Source organism: Acanthochromis polyacanthus, chromosome 15 (assembly GCF_021347895.1).
Source record: "Acanthochromis polyacanthus isolate Apoly-LR-REF ecotype Palm Island chromosome 15, KAUST_Apoly_ChrSc, whole genome shotgun sequence".
Classification (NCBI taxonomy): Eukaryota; Metazoa; Chordata; class Actinopteri; family Pomacentridae; genus Acanthochromis; species Acanthochromis polyacanthus.
Window position 1 is genome coordinate 2,254,118 of NC_067127.1, and position 14,996 is coordinate 2,269,113.

Here is a 14,996-nt window from a genome sequence, read left to right on the forward strand (position 1 = left end):
AAGAAAATATCAGAAGTTTTACTGATATAAATGGAATCACTTCAGATATTTTTAGGATTTTTCAGGAGATTTTTTACTCATTTCTTGAAAATATTTAAAATAATTTTCTCGCCAAATTTGGGGGATTTTTTCAATAAAATTTTTGAGAAATTATTTGAATTTTCTTCCTGAAGGTTTTGCAAATTTTCAGATATTTTTTGTTTTTTTTTCAGAAAAGGAAAAAATATTTATTGGTGCCATAAATGAAGACAACAGGAGGGTTAATACACCTCACATTAGGAGGTTACATGAAAGCAAAAATCTATTTTTTAATGGAAAAACTGCTTCTTCTTTTTTTTTAGCATGTCAGGCTTATTTTCAGACACCTAAACTTGACAATCCTAGTAAAATGGTAAAAGCTTAAAATAAGTTTTCCAGCTAATTTTAAGATCTCAATATTCTAAATATCACATACTTCAAGAATCTTACCAGACATTTTTCCTTTCTTCTATAGTGACATTTTTTCACTGATATCAAGGTAAAAGTTCCTTGAAATAAGTTCTTTTTTCTTGTTTTCAGAGGAGCATTTGTGATTCTGTGTTTGCATATCGTTGGTCTTCTGCTGTATTAGCGCTGCTTTTTTCCACTTCCAATTAGGATACACAACCAGATGCTGCCTTTCTTCTGGAACCCACTAAACCAGCAAACTTTTGCCTCTACTGAAAAAAACTTTTCATCTCTCCGGGCTCATTTTTTTTATCTCTCAGCTCAATCTCGGTGTCTTTCTGCTCGTTTAGTCTTCCCGTCATTCGCTGTGGATGACGACAGATCCACACTGCGTCTGCGTTGTGTTACATTAAACATGCCGTCTTTAACAGGGCACCGACTCTGTGCCTATTCACGCAAACACCGGAACAGATCATGACAGTATTTATACACTCACACACATCCCTCTTCCTACTCATCCTATCTAATGGGTCCTCAGCATTTTGCAGCTTTTTTCCACTGGGTGCCAGCCAGCAGTAGCCTCCTCCTCCTCCTCCCTACCTGGAAGCAGCTCCCAGCCTAAACACAGAGCCTCTTTTATGTGCTCAGGTGTCTCAAATGTCGCCGTGTTCTCGGGAAACAAAGTGCAGCCTCTTCCCTGTGTCTTTGATGTTGAGCACGTTTCGCATTTTTCCCGGTTCGGTGCACCTGCAGGTTGGCGAGTGATGGAAGCGGCTCTGGACACAGCAGACTTTTCTGTTTAAGATTCAATAAACTGATTTGCCCTCCGCTGACATGTTTGAAGGGAGCCAAAGTAGCGCGCTGAAGGGAAATAATGCGCTGCAAAACCTGAGGAGCTGCAAAGCTGCACTGTTTTAGTGGGGGGACCGTCGTATATTTTCATGTAGAAATCGGGTTGTAAAAGAGCGGAAATGTATTTAATTTTCAAGATAAACAACAGACATTGGTTCATGTTTCATCTCTGAGCTTCCACCTCTACTTGGACATGGCTGGTTTGAATGGAAAATGCAACCATACAGCGAAGAAGAACCTGAAAAAATGAAGGATATCAAATGATCAAGGAGTCATAAATCAGAGACGGTGGCGATTTAAAACATGGGTGTCCAACATGAGGCCCGTGGTCCAAAAGTGGTCCTCCAGAGGGTCCAATCCGGCCCTCAAAGTGTAAAAACTCCAGAGAAGACATTAACTGCAGATTGGAAATTAGTAAAACTATAAATTTAAAATTATTTCTAGACCATGACAAGTTGTTCTGATCAGAAAGTAAAATACTAGATTGTTCTTTTGTCATTTTGTGTCTCATTTTCGCAATATTTTGTCTTGTTTTTGTTGTTTTTGTCTTTTATTGCCATTTGCTTCATGCTTTTGTCATTTCGTTTGTCGTTTTTGTTTTTTGGCTTATTGTTGGAATTATGTGTTTTGCTTTTCTCGTTTAGTGTTTCTATTTTTTCTTGCTTGTATTTTTGTCATTTGTTGTCTCGTTTGTGTAATTTTTGTCTCATTTTCTGTTATTAACTTTTTGTCTCGTTTAGTTTCATTTATCTCGTATTTGTCATATTGTGTCTCATTTTTGTCATTTTGTGTTTCATTTTATAGTATTTTCTTGTTTTGTTGCTTTTTGTCTTTTTTATCAGAATTTTGTCATTTGTTTCATGATTTTTGTCGTTTTGTTGTTTGCCTTATTTTTGTCATTTTGTGTGTTGCTTTATTGGTTGTTCTGTGTGTTGTTTTTGTTGTTTTGTGTTTCTATTTTGTCTCACTTGTATAAAGTAAATCCTCTCTGGTTCAGTTCCAGGTGACTAAATGTTGTGTTTCTTTGTAGACACTCTGTGATCTGGAAGTTGTAATGTGGAAATGACAAACTGAGGATGAATGTTGCTGAAACTGAACTTATTTTTCTTCATAAATTTCCAGTTGTTCATGATGGTTTGCCAAAAGATACTTCCTTAAATATGAACATTTTCAGAATGTACTTTTTTGCACTAAAACAAAGGGAAAATGTGGAGTTGTGGTTATTCATAGATTATTATAAATAACCTATAAATATGCTGTGATTTTTCTGGTCCGGTCCACTGGAGATCAGACTGGGCTGAATGTGGAACCTGAACAAAGATGAGTTTAACGCCCTGATTTAAAGGATTCAGCAATTAGAAAAAAATCATGTTCTGTGGCTTGTATAACAAGACTGAATGGGTTCAGTTAATTCAGGCTGTTTTGTCAGGATCTCAAAAGGATCTAAAGGGCCCTTAAAGAGCTAATTGTTGGGGAACAGATGGCAGGAGCTTCAGTTACAAAAACAGCTCAACTGGTTTGTGTTTCAATGGGAACAAAATGACATTTGCATGGAAACTAATAGGAAAAATGTTCCTAAAAAGGGTCAGAAAATGTCAAGAGCATGTATTTTATAACCAATACGAGGGGTGATTGATAAGTTTTGAGCCTGACCAAGAAAAAAGTAAAAGTAAATTTAAGGAATGCTTTATTTCTCAACATAATCCCCTTGCAAGTCCACACATTTCTTCCAGCGTCTCTGTAGTGCCTTGATCCCGTTCTCATAGAAGGTCTTATCCTGCTCCTGTAGGAAGTCGCTTACCGCAGCTATGACGTCATCGTTTGTGGCGTAGTGGGTCCCAGCAAGGTGCCGTTTCATGTTTGGGAAAAGATGAAAGTCAAACGGAGCCAAATCTGGGGAATAAGGTGGATGCTGCACGAGTTCAAAGCCACATTCGTGAATGGCAGCCATGGCGACAACTGACTTGTGAACCGGAGCATCGTCCTGGTGGAACAGGACACCACGTCTGAACATTCCACGGTGCTTTTCTTTAATTTTCTCCGTCAGTTGGCGTACCAGGGAAGCACAATATTGCCCGTTGATGGTCAATTGATGGATCACAGCACGGTCACCAATTTGGTCCATTTTGCTTGAATGACCTACCTTACTCTACTTTACTCGCGTATCATACATGCATGAATACACACATTGAGTTCAAAATTGAACTCAAACTCTTCTGACATGTTGCTCTCTCAGAGAACAAAACGTTTTCATTAACAAAGTGTCTTTTCTTGGTCAGGCTCAGAACTTATCAATCACCCCTCCTATCTTCATCCATTACTATTTAGAAAGTGTAACTGCACTGTAACTGAAGTAAAGTGCTGCTGACAGTTTACTTTTGTGTGATTCTATCAACTTAAAATGACACTTTGTCCCTTTGAATCAGTAACCTAATATTGGTGAAAGTGGGTAAAATAGCACAATGCTAATGACATCTTTCTGCTGCAGCTAAACCACCGTTAATCAAATTACGTAAGTGCATCTATGGCTATGTTCAGACTGCAGGCTAAAGTGACCCAAATCAGATTTTTTTGCCCCTATGCGACCTGTATCTGATCTTTTCATGACAGTCTCAATGACACAGATCCGATTTTTTCAAATGCGACCCAGGCCACTTGGACATGTGGTCCTAATTCCGATACGTATCGGATCTTTTGCCATGCGACTTCAGTCTGAACGGCCAGGTCGCATTTATCCGACCTATACGTCATTGGTACACAACAAACGTCACTATTCTGTGTTCAAGCTAAACACGTCTTTGGGCTGCCGAAGACGTGTGTCTTGCCGTGAGAGTGTTAAAAAGAGGCGCTCACATATGTAGGTAAAGGTCGCCCTTGTCATTCCAAAATTCTGAATGAAGTCCACATCTGTGAAGCCTCTCACATCACTATCCCACCACTCCTGGCTGTGACTCTGCACCCACACAGTTCTCTGGACAGACGTTGCTGCCACTGCCCCACAAAACGCCAGGGCCAAAATCCTGGCTCTCTTCCTTCTTGACCTTCTCCTTAAAACGATTAAGTTATAAATATGCTGTTAGCGTCCATGTTTACCGTAAATACTGAACACGATCTCTGCGTGTCGTTGTTGTGTCCTCTTCTGCGCATGCGGGACACTTTTGGGTCGTGTGAGGTTCACACAGGAGATCACATACAAGTCGCATTTAATTGGAAATGTGAACAAACTTGCAAAAAAATCAAATTTCACAAAAAAAATCAGAATTGGGCATTAAGCCCTGCAGTCTGAACGTAGCCTAAGTTAAACCAGCAGCATTAATAAGCCAAACTCAAATATGTGTTACCATGTGAAGTAGTGTATTTAAGTTGGTCCAGCGATTCTCCTCTTATCTTTCCAGTGTACAGAAATGTAACAGATAAAACAGAAGCTCTCCTTCAGCTGACTAACAGTTCACTGATACTTAGGTACAGAGGGGGATACTATAGCAAGGTCGCAGTGCATTAAAACCCTCATCACAAACATGAATTCACAGCTGAGAGATGCGGGAATGTGATACGATCAGACCAGTCAGCCGTCCTTCACAGCATTTTCAAAAAGTCGATGAACGCCTGTGTGGTGACCACCAAGAGAACGGTACAAGGCTGAATGGTTGACCCCTACATGAGTTCATCTTTTGGTTCTGTTCTGCTATTGGAGAGACCTTTTGCTGTCATATTTTGGGTCCAACTAAAAGAAAGGGTCAGTACAAATCAATACGGGGCTCTGGACTAACTTTCTACATTGATTGCACTAGTGTGGAAAACTTTTTGATTAAGTGCACCAGCACGTAGTTTAGGTTTTTACTGCAGCTTCTGGTGCCAAACAGTACAACCCAAACATTACCTTTGCTGTCACTTTCCAAACGCATTGGTGAGTTCTTAAATTATGTAAATGAGCCAAAACAAGCATTAGGGTGCAAATAAATGTTATGTTCTACTTAACGTTGGTCAAATACTGCTCTTCTTTGTAGGGCTGGACCCAAATATCCAAATATTTGGTCGTTGATTTTAATTAATTTTGAGATCTGAATATTTGGATTTGGAGCCCAGAAGTTGCTGTTCAGGAAAGTCCTACTTCTTTGGCCACTATAAACTCAGACCCCTGGTTTGTGGCTGTTTGGTGCTGAAACACTGCTAGGAGGTGGCTGACCTGCTGACCACACACCAGATTCTCTCATGAGGCTACACTGTGGTTTTTTAAATATTTTTTTGCAGGAAAACGATGCCGAGACAAACAAAAGCCCTGTTCCCACTCATGCTTTTGCCTGGAAAATCCAGACTGACTTTATTTATGCATTAATATAAATACCAATAAAGGCAGTCTGGCATTGTGATGGCAGGAGACGATTTCAAAAAGGAGGGGCTAACAAATGCAGTTTGAACGAGAAAGAACCAATCAGCGTAACACGGATGTGACGCACAAACAAATCGACCTTGAAGTCCATGTAATCCAAACAACAATGGCATGCAGCCGAGAAAGCGTCGCAGTGAATGATTACTGCCGTTTTTGTCACAAAAATCTGCGAATACATGGGGTACTCTCAAGTACAACACTTATTTTTGAAAAGGCTACGCAACAAGACTCCTTCCGAACGATTAGCGGTGTTAGGAATAACTTTGTTAATGTTTGTGTTTGGTTACGGGAGGTGCGCAGGTGTTTTATGGGTAATCCAGGCGCTGAAGATGACGCAGCATTAACTCCCGCCTCCCGTGCTATGATTGGTCGTACCAAACTGTACCGGGAGGGAAACGCGATTCAATTCACCCAATGCCAAACTGATTCTCCTGCATCTCCTAACATGGAGATAGGAGATTACATGGAGATTCAGTTTGGATTTTCCAAGCTACTCATGCTTTGGTTGCATCCTCTGCAATAAATGCAGTTCATGAAGATGTTCCTGATTAGGTTCAGAGTTAATTGTGGTGTTGGGTGGCACAAGGTGACTCATGTGCATCCATCAATGTAGAGCAAGAATAGTGTAACCCAGGAAGCCACAATTTACAGATTCACCCTCGTGCACAGGCTAGCATTAGATGCTAAATGGACCATTGTTTCCTAAATGCTTCACATGCATCAGTGGATGTTAGCTGGTCAGCTGAGAACAGAGAAGACTCTAGTCTCCACTCGGACAGGTGTGTGAACAAAGATAAGTTGAAAAGAGAGAAATAAGGTCTTCTAATATCAGCTGAAACAGAGAGATTTTATCTACCTTGGCGGTCCGCCTTGAAACACACAGACGGACTTTCTAAATGTCAGGTGTACCAGAGTGACCAATGTTTAATCAATGATAGATATTTGGTTGCACTCTGGGGATCTTCAGTACAATGGTGGTCTGTGATCACCTTTTCTATCCTGATAAACCAGACAATATCTCATCATTAGGCGGTCAGGGATCAATGAATGGTTCCACAGGTATGAAAATAATGTGAATCACACACTACAGCCTTCACAGTCACCAGCAAAACTCTCCTCTAATATCAAAACTCCAAATGAAGGAATATATGTTGGACAACTTATGTTCCATCGCTTTAGAAGAGCTAAAAAAATCCTGGAGAATCCATGAGAAAAGGCATCAAAGCTGATAGTTTATGACACCACTTGCTTCACGACCGTTTGCTGATTAAATAAATATTAGAAATAGAAAATTGTTGAACACAAGCAGCAAGTCTAAAATACAGAGGTCTTTACAGATCATCTGCAGCTTTCATTAGACAACACTGGACGTAATGTAACCACAGCAATAGATTCATCCTCACCGCAAAGCTGCAGGGCGATCAATGAAAGTAAGTTAACAAGACCCAATATACATAACACACATATAATATTTCCATCCCCCGGTAACAAAGACTAGTCTGGAAAGTGACAAACCCAACAGTCTGTCCATCTCAGTGAGTGCTGCATTAAAACTGTCATTCCTTGGAGCGATCCAGCCAAAGCTGAGAGTTAATGCATACCAGACGCTGCACAAATCCAAGCGGTTAAAGGACAAAACGGGTCGAGGTCGATCATTACAACAAGGTGTGTGTCCTTCTCGTGACGGATCATCCGGTTCATGTGCTACCTGTCGATCGACCGGAACAACCTGGAATCAATCAGCTGATGGACTGAAACCATGTGTGACTCGATCAATCTGAAGCTTCCCTGCAATTCATTCTCAGACACGAACAACAAACACGTGTGCAGACAACATTAATGCACAGACGAAGCTGCATTTATCATCGTCACGCTCTTTCAAAAACAAAAAAAAGCTGAAGAACCTGTTTATAGACTGGGTGAAATATTACTCTCTCTGCAAAAATGCACAGAAAGGAATCGTCTTCCGAGTATAGCCCATAATGCAGACTGAGGCTGGAACCCATTTCAGCAAATGTGATTAGCCCAACACACGCCATCTCATTAAGAGATTGAATCTTAATGCCGGCAGTGTTTCAGTGTGGGAGCATTATTTGGCAAGAAGCAAGCCCAGATGCTTATCAGTGTCTTGATTCATCCCGCGGTCCATCAGCAGATATCAGCAGCATATCAGGGATTCCTACGCGGTGTAACATACACACACACATTCCAAATATCGCCACACACACGCAGACGCACAACATTAAAGTTCGTACAGTTTGGATTCTCACACGCGGCGGCATCTGTTTCAGCACGACTGCTTAGTAATTAACCGATCAAAGGGAACTTTTCTTTTATAAATCATGAGCTCTGTCCTGTTTGGGTGTTTGTTCGTCACTCGCCACGTGTGAATGTGTTTGTGAGTAACACATGTGTGAAGCCGTATGTCCGTGTGTAAGTTAGTGGAGTGTGTGTTTGTGGTTAAGGGGTGTGTGTGCATGGTGTGTTTTCAGGTGTCTGTGCAGTATTTGTACATGTGTGTTTAGTGTAAAAGCTTTCATTGCTACATTTCTGAGTGAATTTTGTCGTCACATACACATATAGGAGTACAAGTGTGTGCGACCACTTCCTGCCACCGAGCATTAGAAAGCACTGGTGACTGATGGGAGGTCACCACGGAAGAAATCCATTTACATAAGTCAGCTGATGCACTGAAATAACCGTAAATGCATTTAGAAGAGGAAGTTAGCAGTAACGCAATTACTGAAGTTCAAACCGAGGCTACTAAGGGACGTCGAACAACGAACGGAGGATCTTTCCTCTCTTTACTTCCCCTGCTATCTTCCATACATGTATATGTCACCATTGCGTGTCACTGAATTTCAGTTTTGACCTCTCTGCTGGGATCTCTGCCTTCAGAGCCACTAGTTCCTGATCTGCAGTTAATGACACCACCAACCTCCCTAGTGTTGTCGTTTATCTGCTGTCTAAGGTTGGGTATCGTTTGGATTATAATGATTATGGTTCCAATAGTAGCTCGTAATGATCAGTGTAGTACTGTCAAACGATTAGAATGTTTAATCAGATTCATCACCAGGTTGCTGTGGATTAATTTTGATTAATCCCGATTAAATATCATTCATTTTTAATCTATATTAATACCACTTCATTGTGCGTGAGCAAACAGACTTAGGAAAGACGGGAATATAAATATAGCATTCACATTTCCCAACAAGATGGCCAACATGCTGTTTAACATCGTACATGTGGAGTTGTTTGGTTCTGCCATGACCGGATCAACTACATGCGCAACGGTAAATCTACTTGGACAAACTGCCCGAAATGCATTTCCAGAGACGTTTCAGAGATTTTGAGTCGTTCTGCACTGCAGATGGGTTAATTACGTTAAACTTTTTTTGGATTGAATTAATCACGATGATTGATTAATCCGCATCAGCGCGTTTATTTTGACAGGATTAAAGATTTAAGGTTACTACAGCTGAAAAAAATCTGCTTTTACATTAATCTAAGTTGAAATAATGCAATGACATAATAGACTTTGGTATTCCATTCGAGTCATTGAACATTTACAGATATCGAGTCCCAGTTCAATGTAATTTTCCTTGATAATACACATTTAAAGTGCATTAAAGTTACTAAAATTCAATCAGGCTTGACAAGTGAAAAACGTCCACAAAAACATCAGGTGTTTGCAGTACACAGATGGATAGACAGACAGACAGATACTTTATTAATCCTGAGGGGAATTAAAGAAGTGAGGTTGTACAGCAGCCAATAAGCAGATATGAAGTAAAGCTTTCTTAATGCTTCCTTTGTGAACGTTCTTCCCTCACCCTAACAGGTTGAGGTAGATATCTGCCCTCCCGCAGCCTGGTTCTGCCAAAGATTTGTTCCCATTAAAACAGCATTTTTCCTTCTCACTGTCACCAAGTAATTCCTAGAAGAGAATCATTGGGTTTGTTTGGTTTCTTAAGTCTTGAAGTTTCTCCCTTATTGTATGAAAGACCCTGAGATGAGCCATGTTGTGAATTAATACAACAAGAAAACCACAATCCAACGATGAACAGTCCATTAACTGCTAGTTTCCGATGTGCGATCTATGCAGATGAAAACTTTTAAAGTTTCTGCAATAAGTTATCCAATTAAATCCCAACTTCAAAAGATTTACTTTAACTTTACATCAACGTTATTTAATTAATTCTGCCGAATGAATCGAGAGATCAGTGGCCTGAGTTCATATACGAGCTTTCAAAGGTTTCCAGGAGCAACAGCGAGCGGCGAGAAGTTAATGACTTCCAACAAACTTCTGCAAACGAGAGGAGATCTAGGCTCTGGCTGGCTCCACGAACGACTGCAGCAATTTAAGAGTCACATATTCAGACAGGTGGCTGTGAATGGATAAAAAGCAGAGCGCCTCAAAATCAAAGCTCCATCCAGCAGTTAGTTCCAAATGTAATGCCTCCCTTAATGTCCATCAACACCTCAGATCTGCGCAGCTGTTGGATGTTTTCACCTTCTTTTTTTTTAACAGAACAGACTGTTGGATCCACACAGTTCACCAAAACATTCATGTCTAGTGCAAACCTCTATTAAGCCAAGACTGCATTTTTCTTATGATTGGTGGCTTTAAATGCTAAAATTAAGTACTTGTCCGCCATTAATCAGTCAACAATTCACTCTGACAGATGGAAATAGCACCGTGGTTGTTGTTTTTGGCCCACAAGACAAACACAGGAATACACATAAAAGCATCCAAGAACAACAACAATTGGAAAAAACAATCACTGGAAAGCATTCAAACATGAGTGCAACTTTTCTGTGATCAGCAACACAATTTGGCCTTATCTCCAAATCGCCAAGGTCTACATCTTGATCTAGACAGCTGCACCAAAACAAAGTGTTCTGAGCCTTTTAATCAAGATCCCACACAATAAATGTGACTCCTCCAGTGAAAACACTAAATACAGTGAAGCATCTCTGTCTCTTTTTAGCTCTACTTTCTTAAAATTACATACATTTCCTCATAATTGAGTCATTTCTTGCTTCTTTTCGTCTCATTTCTGCATCAGAACAAACACACATTCATGCTTTCTGCCAATTTGCTCGCAGAGTGAGATTACTTTCCCAAATCTCTCTTTATCTCACTTAAGCAAACTGCCTGAGACTTTGATATTGTTTCGTACGCGCAGCTGATCCGAAGTACTAAAGTGTGGGAGGCTGCGGCGGCGAGCAGATGTAACGGCTTAACCCCGCGACCTCAGCTGTCCCGCCTGAGCAAATAAAACGTCAGCATCCGGCCCGGCAGCCCCTCCTCTGACAGCTCCACTTCCTCCTCACAGCTCCTCTTCCAGCAGGACTGGGCCGGAGCGAGAAGAAGATGTGGAGTTTCAAAGTGTCGGTGGGCGAGATGGTGCACGAGTGTGAAGGACTCAGTCCATGTAGAATATACAGAATAAATAAGGAGGTAATAAAGAAGAAGTACAGAGCGGCTACAGAGCTGGAATAAAGTCAAACTGTGGAAATGATCAAAATACACGACTGTTCAAAAGTTTAAGTTAGAACAATATCAACTTTAACTAATGTAGAGCAACTCAGCTAATATAGAGCAACCTTAATATCGAGCAACTTTAACTCATTAAAAGAGCAACTTTAGCTAATATAGAGCAACTCTAACTAACATAGAGCACCTTTAAGTAACACAGAGCAACTTTAGCTAATATAGAGCAACTTTAGCTAATATAGAGCAACTTTAAGTAACACAGAGCAACTTTAGCTAATATAGAGCAACTCTAATTAATATAGAGCAACTTTAACTAATATAGAGCAACTCTAACTAACATAGAGCAACTCTAATTAATATAGAGCAACTTCAACTGACATGGAGCAACTTTAACTCATAAACATCAACTAATATAGAGCAACTTTAACTTGAATACACTACTGTTCAAAGATTTGGGGTTATTTAGAAATGTCCTTATTTTTCAAAGAAAAACATTAATTTTTTTAATGAAGATAACATTGAATGAATGATAAATCCAATGTAGACATTGGTAATGTGGTAAATGACTATTCCAGCTGGAAATTTTTAATGGAATACCTCCATAGGGGTACAGAGGAACATTTCCAGCAACCATCACTCCTGTGTTCTAATGCTACATTGTGTTAGCTAATGGTGTTGAAAGGCTCATTGATGATTAGAAAACCCTTGTGCAGTTATGTTAGCACATGGATAAAAGTGGATGACCTCAAACTTGTAGTGTATGTAGTTATAATTCCTCTGAAACATCCTCAGCCACACTGAAAATGTTCATTACAAAGAATCAAGCACTAAATTCAATCAGCGAAAAGGTCAAGCCAGTGGAGAATCCACCACAAAGAAGCATCTAATCTCCTCTGATGAGACCACAGCTTTAGTGGATGGACACAGCGTTGACAAGCATCATCGGATCACCAACAGCATCAAGCATTACATCAACAAATCCTATTAGTTTAGATTAATCCTGACAAGCTGAGCAATAATCTGCAAATTACTCAGAGGGAGCACGCTGGCTGTCGTTGGATTAAATTTGGAAAACTGCGGTGAGAGGACGGATGGTTTGAATTTGAGAAATGAAACATGTCAGTTTTAAAAGTGTCCTTTCTAGCAGAAACTATCCATCCAAAGCAGTGATGAAACGCTCAGAATCATGCACATTTTTAGCTGACAGCTTCCTGATCTTCTTCAAGAGTCTCCAAATCTGCTGGAGCTTCCAGAGTTATGCAAAGAATACTGAGAATTCCTTCCCAGAATACTCGACTGGAGGTTTCTGCAATTCCAGTGTCACCAGCAAACACTTACAACTCATTACATGTGGTGTTTTCTGCATAGCATGGCAGGTATAGCAATAAACCAATCAAAACTAATACATTACAGCAATTAACATCATCAAATTTAGGAAAAACAACAAGAATTAAAGTGTGTTTTAACGTGAATCTGTGGATATTTGTGGTTCTGTGTGCTCAGCAGGTGAATTGAGATGAATTCAGGCTGAAAATCCTCCAATCGCTTTGATTCCATGATATGTGTGTGACCCCATCTGGCCAAAACCATCAGGTGAACCAACAAAACCAACAAAAATCCTCCAGATGTTGGATAAACAGCTGGTTTTTACTCGTTTTCTGCGTGGATAAAATCGTAAAATCCTACAACTTATTCAAACTTCCGCTTCCTAAATTGGGAAAACTGGGATTCAAGTGGAAATAAGTGGCATGAGAGGAGATTCTGAGTGGCTTCTAGTGTCCACATCAGGAGTGGAGGTACTCACACAAAAGCGTGGTAGACGAACGCCCACTCCCTCGGTCTCTCCAGCACGTTGTAGAGGTAGTTCTGGAGCCGCCGGTACCGCGCGTTCCTGCGGCCGCTCTGCGCGCTGTAGGTGAGCGGCTTCCCCAGCAGGCTGAGCCGGGCGCCCTGCTTCCGCTCCGCCGCCGCACCTGCCGCGGGGGGAGCCAGCAGCCCGTCCCCGACACGCACCGCGTTGTTCATCGTCCTCCGTCCGGACTCCACATCCTTCAGCGGGTAGTCCTGCGCCCGGCGTCCCGTGGAGGTCTTCAGCCAGAGCCCGGTGCCGCCACCGCTGTCGTCGCCGGTGTGGCTCCGCGGCATGGCATCACCGGCGCAGGCGTGGAGTGCGCTGGAGGACCGGCAGACTCTCACATGTAGCCGAGCGCTCCGTAGGGTGTTTGGCTGCTCAGACTTTAACTGTTCCACTCAGTGAACCGAAGAGTTAAACGTCTAATCTGATCTCATCCCGTCATTCTGATCGGGAACATCCGCGGTCCGGTTTGGACACTTTGTCGCAAAGCTGGAGAGGACTCGGGTTATGAAGGATTTGATCCATCGAGACATTTGGCGGGGGGGAGGGCTCTCCCACCCTCCCACACTCTCTCCCTTCCTCCCTCAGATCACTTTCTCTCGCCGTCTTGCTTCTTTCTGTCAGAGCGCGCGGAGCTGCCGGTGCTGCTCCGGTCCACCGGTTCTCTTTTACGCATCGGACGGAGACGGACGCAGCACCTCAACGTGGAGCAGGAGACTCTGTTGGGGTTTTATCGGTGATTTTCATTGTGACTGATGAATGTTGACTGAAGACACGTTAAGAGACGCCAAAGCAGCGACGAGTCCGGTTTTATTACGCACATGAAGAAACGCTCCAAACGAGTTTATTTAGAATGAAAAGGTCAAAACGCTGCTTTTATCTCATACAAATCTTCTTCTGGCTATATTTTAGTCTGCTTCATTAAAACTTTATCTGTAAATAAATTAAAACCAGAACTATAATTTGACTTTATAACTGGTGGATCAGAGTTTCAGTGAAGTGCAGCAGCAGATAAAAACTATTTCCACCAGGAACCGAACACCTTTTCTGATTGTGTTGGTAATAGCTGCGTCACTCTCCTCCCCACCGACCAACCACGTGACCTCACTGTTTTTACTACGTCTTTCCAATCCGACAGATTTAATAGGCCTTGAAACTGCAAAAAGTTAAGATTTTTTTAACATGAGCTGTTAAAGTTTATCAGTTTATGCATAAATTCAACTGAGTTAATGAATCATCGATGTGAAAATGCCCCACATACACATATAAAGTGGTTGTTTCTACAAATAAAAGACACAAAGAAGTCACCAGGAACAATATTAAGAGAAAAGTTGATCTACAAAAGCATAAATATTTGAATTCAATACAGGATGTCTGAGGGTTTTACTGCATTATATTCCATTATAATCAGAATTTAGTGTTTTCTTTATATAAGTAAAGACATTTTCAGCATAAATTAAAGGATCAAAAGAAACAAACTGGGGCATAAAATTTCACCAGAACGCAGAAAATGAAAACTTTGATACCAAGAAATCACCTTTAACTCCAGCTTCATGTTCAAAGAAAAGTTAAAGAACTTTTTCTAACACAGAAACAGTTTAACTGATGATTCTCAGTGCCCAGCACACCGAAGTTGAATTATTTGTTGTTATTTTTAATTGACCCTAATTCTCCTCCTCCTGTCTTCAGTTGCGGTTTGCTTTAGTATTTTATGGCATTGAAGAGTAGAAGTATTATTAGCATTAGCTTTATTATTAGCATTAGTAGTACAATCACTTTTATTGCCATGGAGGTTTCCACATACAAGAAATTTGACTTGATGTATGATATTAAACACTGACAGAAAGTACATAAAAACAAACAAACAAGTGTCACAAGTCAAACAAACAGCAAGTGTACCAAATCCAAATGATTATAAGTAATGAAAAGTAGTAAAAATACTTCTAGTATTCAGGATTTATCCATTTGTTGCT

The 14,996-nt window shown here is 40.9% G+C and overlaps 2 protein-coding genes across 2 annotated transcripts in view; one reads left to right on the plus strand and one right to left on the minus strand.

Annotated features, from left to right (window-relative positions):
- The window catches only part of kcnq5a (potassium voltage-gated channel, KQT-like subfamily, member 5a), a 157,503-nt gene extending 143,372 nt beyond the window's left edge, over positions 1 to 14,131 (minus strand). Inside the window, 1 exon segment of the mRNA XM_051959839.1 lies at positions 12,973 to 14,131. Within this exon segment, the coding sequence (XP_051815799.1) occupies positions 12,973 to 13,313 (341 nt within the window). The 5' untranslated portion in view covers positions 13,314 to 14,131.
- The window catches only part of slc17a5 (solute carrier family 17 member 5), a 950,640-nt gene that overhangs the window by 211,060 nt on the left and 724,584 nt on the right, over positions 1 to 14,996 (plus strand). The gene's annotated exons all lie outside the window — the stretch shown is intronic.